General features: G+C 40.0%; 1 protein-coding gene across 3 annotated transcripts; it reads right to left on the reverse strand.

Moving 5' to 3' along the window:
- Positions 1-79: 79 nt before the first annotated feature.
- On the reverse strand, positions 80-5,442 carry LOC308684687 (uncharacterized protein). Of its 3 annotated transcripts, XM_081355938.1 has the most exons (9): positions 5,362-5,442; positions 4,537-4,621; positions 2,883-3,021; positions 2,768-2,815; positions 2,472-2,656; positions 1,439-1,593; positions 824-1,281; positions 523-728; positions 80-417 (listed from the first exon to the last, which is right to left on the reverse strand). In XM_081355938.1, the coding sequence occupies exons 4-9, from the start codon at positions 2,781-2,783 to the stop codon at positions 190-192; spliced, it is 1,248 nt and encodes a 415-aa protein (XP_081212064.1). In that variant the 5' UTR covers positions 2,784-2,815; positions 2,883-3,021; positions 4,537-4,621; positions 5,362-5,442; the 3' UTR covers positions 80-189. The 3 variants fall into 3 exon arrangements, with proteins under 3 accessions (XP_081212064.1, XP_081212065.1, XP_081212063.1); XM_081355939.1 differs by lacking the exon at positions 4,537-4,621 and having other exon boundaries at positions 5,362-5,418; XM_081355937.1 differs by lacking the exons at positions 4,537-4,621; positions 5,362-5,442 and having other exon boundaries at positions 2,768-2,831; positions 2,883-2,942.
- Positions 5,443-9,256: the final 3,814 nt, after the last annotated feature.

Consider the following 9,256-nt stretch of genomic DNA (forward strand, 5'->3'; position numbering starts at 1 on the left):
TTTTGAAGTCAAAATCAATTTCATCACAGAAGGAACAGAGAAATGGCATGAGAGAAATGAAAAGCCATTACAAATTAGCTCACTTAAAAATGTTTTATTAAAACAGCATCATAAATAACAAATGTGTTATTCAAAGCAGTAAGCCTGAAACATTATAGGCATGTACTCTGTTTATACTGTAAAGACTTCTTAAGCAATGGGAGCTGGTGCTTCGGGAGCAATGGGAGCTGGTGCTTCGGGATTGAAGGGATCAGGATTTATTTTATTCAGATCCTCTATGACAGTTTCATACTCTGTTTTCCATTGCTCTGGTGTCAGTCCAGATGGGCTGGTCTCCAGGAACTTATACGCATCTTTAGTCTGCAAGCTAAAGATGCTCCTTGCACTCAGACAGGATTCACCGAAGGCCTTCCATTGCTGAAAGATTTGAGGTACAAAATCAATCACAGAAAAAAGAATACAATCAAGGTGAAAATAATTTATTTTCTGTAATCCTGCACATTTTCTCAATGTCTAAGTTACCTCTTGTGCTGTAGTAATAGAGTCCAGAAAGGTCTCCTTCAATTCAATCTCCTCGATGAAGTGTTCATTAGCAAAAGTCTCGTCTTTGAGAGCCTCCAGTATTACACCCACTGATTCCCAGAACTTCTGAAGCTGAACCAGAATGTTTTGGATTCGGGAAAGGCATTTTTGGACGTCATTCAGATGAACAGGGTCGGGTATTGAACCTTTAGAAATAATATGAAGCAGACATTAATCATGATGATGTAAATCAGGGACTGTTTCGAGCACATTGGAAACTCCTTAAGTGAAAGAATCTTACCATTTTCTATTTTCATGCTTGCCAACTTCAGTTGCATATCCGTCAGCCTGACATGGATGCTCCACTCTTTGTTCATTAGACTTGACTTTTCAATGGAGAGTTGAGTCCATTCGCTGGACAGAACCTGGGTTTTCGCGGCTGCTTCAGGGTCCACATCTCCGTATGTTTCAGTGACTCCAGTGAAAACTGATGCTAAGGCATCAAAGAAACCCACTCTTTTGGGTTTTTTAGAAGTATCTCTGACATGAGTATACATCTCATTTTTTTTCTGTCTAATCTTTTCCTCAATTTCTCCAAATTTCTCAAGGTTTTTCTGCAGTTGCTCTTCCAGATCTTTCACCGCCTGTTCATGGGCAACCATCTCCACAGAACCTTGTACTTTTTTTTTCTCTGTCTCAGACTTTTCAAGAATCACATCACTGGTACAGGAAGCCACACTGCGGTTGTGTTTATCATATCTGGCGATAACAGATTTCAGATTAATCGTGAGCTAAAGCACAGTAAATATTCTTGATATACACTTGTGACATGTTCCATATATGGTAAATTCAACAAATCTTACTACACTTTCTAATTCTAGAATTAAAATTTTAGCAACATTTTGAAACATTTTACCTGTCTACCATCTGTCCCACTTTGTCAATAATTTCAGTGATCCATGTTCTGGCTTTTTCCAGGGACTTAATAGCCAAAATGGTTTTATCCTTTTCAACAGCAACCTTCAGCGCTGGCAGCAGCGTAGAATATAGGTTTTTACTTGTGGCCGCACACTGAAAGACAGCAGAAATGCTTACATTGTTGATCCACAATGGAGTTTCATACTTTACATAAGAAAACAACTTGTCAAAATCAATCAATCAATCTATGAAATATAAAAGCTCTATGACAGTTTTGACACCAATGCCTATTGTCTCGTGTCTCGTGACCAGTTCAAGTTCAGTTCAAGTGCCAATCAAGAGTGAAATAAGTGCAGTCAAGATGGACAGTTCTCAGAAGGTTAATTTCGGTAGTTTGTGAAAAGTTTGTGCTAGCTGGTAAACTCATTCTACCTGTTATTAGAAGTTTGCTCTAGAGCTCCGCTGTCCCATTCATTCCTTCACTCATTCAGAATGAAGTGATTTGTTTATTGTATAAAACGCTACAAATAAACTTGAGTAGAGAGCTGAATTGCAGATCTGGTGAAAACATATCCACAAAATTCTGTCAGCAGAAGCTTTCTTAACCGCTCTTTTCTCATCATTTTTACTGTGGTGTTGTTGTGTAATGTACAGATAGAGTGTAGCAGATACAGTATTTAAATATTCATCTAAACACTGCAGATTTCTTGCCAGTATTTAAAATTATCTTAAATCTTTATCTTAATCTTTAAAATTATTCAAAAAGATCTTGTGCAAAATACAATGCATCCTTACTCATCTCTTAGACTGACACTCTTAAAGATTATTTATTGGCATCTATGTCCTCTTTCTTTTCACAAAAGGTTCTAGTGTTTTTTTTTATACACACACACACACATATATATATATATATATATATATATATATATATATATATATATATATATATATATATATATATTACATTACATGGCTTTTATATATTTTATATACTTTTATATATAGAATAAACCTCAGCAGAAACCTTCTACCTTCAGCAGAAGAGCCTCAGAAGACCCAAAGAGAAGCTGAGTTTCAACAGCACGATCTCGGAGAATCCTCTCCAACTTGGGGAACTTAGCCAAACAGAGGTAAGAGAGATGGTAGAGCAGAGCTGTCCGCTGAGCAGATGGAAGAAGCTCCTTGATAAACTCAGGGCTACTTGCGACCTCAATTTCTGTAGAATTACAAATGTGAAAGTTACAACTTGATGGTTGCGCAGACATGTGTCAATTTGTGAGATTTTTACATTTTATCTGTGAAAAACAATTCAGAAGTTATTACCCACCTTGGCTCTCTGACATTTTTTGTCTGTAAAGGAAGTACCTGGAAAACACTGAAAAACAACAACACTATCATGAGACAAGAATCAACAATAAATGAGAGAAGTCAGTAAAAGTTACCTGTAAGATGAATGAACCTCTAAGCAATGTAGTTGACTGTGTCAGCATGGGGAATTTATACTCTATGGCACCTCCTTAAAATTGTCCTTCATGTACAACTCACACAATTCAGAAGTTGTATTGTAGCCTTGAGGGGTCTCTGTGGTCGGGCAAAATGAGACTTGAACATTCCTCTTACCAGAGTTGTTATTAATATCAAGTGTCTAAAATGATGAAATCAAACATTCTTATTTCAATCTCATTTCCTTAAAAGGAGATTCATTGCAAGCAGTGTTTTTCTGAAATGAGGCAGTTTATTTATCAAATGTAAATTCATGCCCCAGTTACAAGTCAAGACATCTTCATTTATATAACGCTTTTAACAATGTAGATTGTCTCAAAGCAGCTTTACAGAGATAAACGTATAATTTAAGGTAACAGAGATTGTTTTGGCTTTATAGCGGTTCTTTAATAAAGTTATTTTCCAGCTAAAGTTAGTTTTGATTGATTCGCTTCCGTCGCAACGATCATTTGTTATTAAATTAGGGGCCGACACCATTCTCTCTACACAGACTTTAAAGGGGGGGTGAATTGCTGTCTCATGCATACTGAGTTTTTTACACTGTTAAAGAGTTGGATTCCCATGCTAAACATGGACAAAGTTTCAAAAGTTAAGTTGTACGTTTGAAGGAGTATTTTTGTTCCAAAAATTGTCCTTCCGGTTTGTCACAAGTTTCGGGAAGTTTTTTTCGAGTATGGCTCTCTCTCACGTAAGAGAGGGCGGAATTTCCTTATATGGGTCCAAAGGGCACTTCCCTCGGAAAGACGCGCGCGCGCACGCACTCGTAGACTAGAGCAAGAGAGTGAAAGCAGTTCGCCATCAAAGCGCCCTGCCCGGCTTTTGGGAAGTCAATGTCACCAAAGAAGTGTGTTTTTGGTTGCCAGGGCAAGACAACCCTGCACAGATTCCCAAAGAACCCAGCGTTAAGGAACCCGTGGATGGAGTTTGTTTTTCCTGAGCATAAACGGAGGTGTAGACTGTTTGTTCCCTGCATTTCGACGATGATTGTTTTATAAACAAAGCCCAGATCGTCTAATGCTTAAGGATCGAGCAGTCGCAATAAAGGTTCACGGTCGTGCGTTGGAACCGGACGGTGAGTAACTGTTGAACAAATAATGTCTCTGTGTGTTGTCACTAGCTCGGCGCGTTAGCACAGCTAAGCTTCGCCCACACGGCCCGCCCCCAGCCGCTCGGTTTTTTCCGGAAAGACTCGGTACACCCTATCTTTCTTTGATTAATATAATAAAACAAAAGACTTTTTGGAGATATGAAGGATGCAATATTACTCTATAGGTACTCAAGATTAACAGGAGATTGAGTGAAAATGAGCATTTCACCCCCCCTTTAAACGCGAACCTGTGAGAAACACTGATGGCGTTCACATGCACATTAAGAATTGGTTCTATAGTTATGTGCGTTTGAATATATGTGCGCAGGTTTGTAATTCCCAACAAACCAAGCCTAAACAAAGTACTGGTGTTTCCTTATAAATTTTGATACAGAATTTTATTTTATGTTATCATTTCGGGGTAGGTACGCGAAATTAATTTTCCTGACAACGCTTTATCTGTAGAGTGGTAAAGGGATCATCCATAGGGAGAGACTAGTTGGTACTTCAGCACTGCGTTGACATCAGGTCCAGGCGAAGGCCCTTCATCAGATCTGGATACGGCCTGGATCCGGCAGGCTGCGGGAAAACCTCGGGATAAACAAAGACACTAAAATTAGCGTAGATGCATTCTTCTTATGATGTAACGAGTACATAAGGATTTATGGGAAGTGTTCCCGGTTCCAGCTGACCTAATCTATGCAGCCTAACACTGAATTATAGAAGTCTATAATGTATTATGTGAATGTTATGTCAAAGAGATGTGTCTTTAATCTGGCTTTGAATGACAGAGTGTGTGCTTCCCGGACAATGTTAGGAAGATTGTACCAGAGTTTTGGTGCTAAATAGGAAAAGGATCTACCGCCAGCGGTCGATTTTGATATTCTAGGTATTATCAACTGTCCGGAATTTTGAGATCGCAATAGACGTGAAGGACTATAATGCGTTAAGAGCTCACTCAAGTACTGCGGACCTAAACCATTTAGTGCTTTGTAAGTCATCAGCAATATTTTAAAATTGATGCGATGTTTAATAGGGAGCCAGTGCAGTTTTGACAGAACTGGGCTAATATGGGCATACTTCCTGGTTCTGGTAAGAACTCGAGCTGCTGCGTTTTGAACTAGCTGTAGTTTGTTTATTAAGCGTGCAGAACAACCACCCATAATAGCATTACAATAATCTAGCCTTGATGTCATGAACGCATGAACTAATTGTTCCGCATTTGTCAATGAGAGCATATGACGTAATTTAGATATATTTTTAAGATGGAAAAATGCGGTTTTACAGATACTAGACACGTGACTTTCAAAGGAAAGATTGGTATTAGTTACACTTAATGTTGTCACATTTTCCTGGGGTCCGTTCTTCGTACGTCGCTTAATACATCCAATATCAAATGACACATCCAAGATGATATCATCTTGCTAATCATGATCTGGCTAATTAGGTTCTTCGAACACACCTGCTGTTTAGTATCGCTGGATTGAGTTATCTGAGATAATTGCGCGATCATGCGTTGGTTTAAAAGGGGATATGTATCGATAGTAGAAACACTGATCAGCAACGCTGTTATTGGCTGCTCACCAAGTTTATGCAGAATTAATGTTTAATCAAAACGCCAGGGAACACCTCAAAGTCTGCAAAAGCCAGAAGAGAGGGCTGGCAAAAAGTAGCAGACAAACTAAATGCGTTAGTGGTGATCATGTTAGATGTTTTTATCACTTATTACAGTATATATTTTTGTATTTTAATAATTTCATAATTACTTTGTTCAGTGTAATGTCAGAGTCACCAATCACTACTAGAACATGGGAACAAGTAAAAGTGAAGTACAAGAATATTCTACATAATGGTAATTTTAACTACTTATACTAGTCTCTTTTAAAAAGGCACAGTTAAACAAATGTTTGTCTGTTTATAAAAGCAACCAAGAAAAAGGCTGAGAAAAAAAAAAGAAAAAAAAAGAAGAAAAAAAAACAGATGGTGGTCCTGCACCCAGCAGAAGAGCTGGCCCTTGGGTTGAATGTGAATTGACCTATTGTGGAGAGCATCCCTGGGTTCAGCTCTTCCTTAAACCAACAGCCAGGGACTAGTAGCGTCTCCGTCATTAAAGGTAAATTAACTTTAAATTGTCGGTGCGGTATTCTTTTGGGCTCCGCAATCGCACTCGGGTCCAGACCAAACAACTGTACCGAGACCCAGCTGAAGAGGTGGTCTCGGTCCGGTTGCAAACAAACTCTGGTATGGTTTGTTTAAAGGAGAACTCGGCAACTCTAGCGAACTCTAGTCACTTCTTCGCTGATTTTCCGTTTTGTTGTCGCATGTTTTCCCCACGAGCTCCCCCTACAGCTGTGGGGGGGCGTATATTTCACAACACGGTCGTAAAAAACTCACTTGCGGCGGCCTCCTCCCCCTCTCTACCGCTGCTCATGTGCGTTTGTTTTGATCGGAGCAAGCCAACTGTATCGTGTGGATCTATGTCTGACTATATCTTAGGGATGCACCGATTGGGAAATTCTGGGCCGATACCGATACCGATGTTTAACATAACAACTTGGCCGATGGCCGATGTCGATGCCGATGTTTTTTCTTTTTGTTATTTATTCCTTCTTTTGTGCCACGGAAACATACAAGTCTTTCGGCTCTTGATCACACTAAATGAGCACAAATTCAATCAGACCAATTTATGAAACAAAAAAACCTTTAATGTCACTTTCTGGTTGACAGTTATAACCTTATTTATGGCAAGTTCTTTTTCAGTTGTTATGAAGAGCATATGAGAGAGAAATTTGGTAATCATTGTCTGACCCAACAAAAAAAAAACATTATATTCACTTTATTTTTCGTGTTCGCATTTATGAGGGAAAAAACACGGGTGAATGTTCATACCAAAATTTGAAATTTTAAGAGCGCACGCGCTCTTCTGCCTCGAGCAGAGAGAGAGAGCCCCGGCCGCGCGCGCGCTCTCTCACTCTATTCAGAGCGGTCAAGCTTCCCCGTACTTTTTGACAAGCGCCCTTGACAGGGCGGCCAGAGCTTCTTTGCAGCTCAAGTCGGCGGCGGTGTGTACAGTTAACGCTCTATCTGTTGACGGCGCTGAGAGAAACGCTCCCGCCACTGGAAGAAGCGGTCGCCACCTATTTGTGTCCTCCTGCGCACCCATCAAAGCCGTGCAGAACGTCTTCAGCACTCGTGGATCGTGCATACTCTGCCGCTGCTTCTGCTACACACCATGGTCGTTCTTTTCTCGAGAAAAGGAGTTTTCTCATAGCGTTTGCAACGCAATACTCGTTCCCTTATTTCTCAGGGAACCGAGGTTAAAGTAACCGAGTACGTTCTGCCTTCCGTTCCACATGAGTCAGGTAACAAAACTGACAAAAATGTTTTTTATTTCACCCCAATGATGATATTTCATATATTTCTCACATTTCGATCAATATATAGGCCTATATAGGCTATAGTTTTAGCTATTTTAGAACAAATTATGAGCTTATTGGCGAATTATTTTTTTTTTTTTTAAGTTTTGGGTGGGCCTGTTGAAAAGTGGGGCCGTGCCTGAGCTACAAGGACATCGTCTTTTAAAACATAACCTGCGCAGCGCGAAAGAGAGAGAGAGAAAAAAAAAAATGCGTCATTGTAGGCCTACCCAGCACTTCTAAAAAAAAATGCACTTCCAAATGCGTCTCTGTCCCCAGCATATCAAACCAAACTGACACCCATATGTGACATCGGCGAATGTCATTTTTATTTCCCGATGGCCGATGGCAGTTAACGAGGCAAATATCGGCCGTTACCGATGTTCAGCCGATGCATCGGTGCATCCCTACTATATCTGGTAATACATCATACATGCGTGTGTTTATGTCGAATTGCCATAAAGCAATTCGTGTTTCGCGCTCGTTCTCGTTCTCGCTTCTCACGAGACTTCCAATTTCTATCTTGCCAGGACGGTAGTCCCCAAGTTGCAAGGTTGGTTTTCCGCCTGGGAACGCTGGGGGGAGCGGGGAATGTCACCAATAATGTCACCAATCACCAACTTGGGGAAAGTTACCAAGTTCTCCTTTAAGGGTGCTTTCACACCTGCCTCATTTAGTTAGGTTGAATCGCACTAGAGTTCGTTTTCCTCATTGGCGCGGTTCGTTTGGGCAGTTCGTTTGAATGCGGCAATCGCACTCGGGTGCGCACTAAAAGCGCACCAAACTCTGGAGCGATTCATTTGTGGTGAGAACGTGATCCGACCTCAAACAGGACCAACTGCCAAAGAAAGAACTGCGCATTTTTGGACTAAACCAGTTGCCGTAGTCAGCTGTGCTGTGCATTATGGGATGAGGAGAAATGTTCAGACCTGCAAACTCCTCAGCTGTCAGCTGTTGCATCAGCTGTTGTATCAGCTGTTGTGTAAACAGTAGGGGTGTAACGGTTCACAAAATTCACGGTTCGGTTCGATACGATACACTTGTGTCACGGTTCGGTTCGTTTTCGATACAGCAAAAAGAAATAAATGCCAAAGAAATTTCCTTGATTTAATTTTTTTTATTCTTTTTTTTTATTAAAACTAACATCATAAAATATGATATTTTTTTTTACTTTGAGCAATTCTGGAGCTATAATTGACTCTTCTTAGGAGCATATAAAACAAAACAGCTCCTTGGAAAAAATGAATGTAATACTGTAGTAGTTATAAACAAATGGTTTATTTTAGTTCAGATTAACATTTGAGGGCAGCAATTTTATTCATAATGTCAAAATAAAACCGACGTAATTTACTTGAAGGCATTATAGTCTACTATTCCTGCCAAACTTCCATGGTTGCAGTTTGTGTTACTACAGTAAATCCATGAATGTTGCAGATCTGTGGACACTGGATAGTTCATTCATGCCACAATGTTTCTTCCTGGTTTCCACATCAGCGCTGTTTGATCCGTTAATAACGGAGAAATGTGAATGTTTCTCACTAGATCTCGCAGCGATGTTATTACTTCTGTGGCGAATTCAAATGCTCTCTCTTTACTGGTTCTCTTATTAGCGCTGTATAGTAACAGTGTCGCTTGATCAAGATCGGCTCAAGCGCTTTAGTTCAAACGGTCCGTCAACCACACAATAACGAGCAGTTTCGTTCTGCTTGCATTACGTTTGCCATTTAATGTTGGGCAATGTTGTGGTCGCGCCGGCGGATTATGAGCCTACATTTGAAAATAACGAAATTTTGGCTTTTTTTTAGATAAA

This window comes from Scardinius erythrophthalmus (genome assembly GCF_964197995.2).
Source record: "Scardinius erythrophthalmus genome assembly, chromosome: 24".
NCBI lineage: Eukaryota > Metazoa > Chordata > Actinopteri > Cypriniformes > Leuciscidae > Scardinius > Scardinius erythrophthalmus.

Bases quoted from the DNA above. Each gene is read 5' to 3' on its own strand.
- LOC308684687 (XM_081355937.1), bottom strand. From the start codon at position 2,930: ATGCTGACACAGTCAACTACATTGCTTAGAGGTTCATTCATCTTACAG. The intron at 2,832-2,882 runs GTAACTTTTACT...GTCTCATGATAG, and splicing joins GAGGTTCATTCATCTTACAG to TGTTGTTGTTTTTCAGTGTT. The intron at 418-522 runs GTAACTTAGACA...CAAATCTTTCAG, and splicing joins CTATTACTACAGCACAAGAG to CAATGGAAGGCCTTCGGTGA.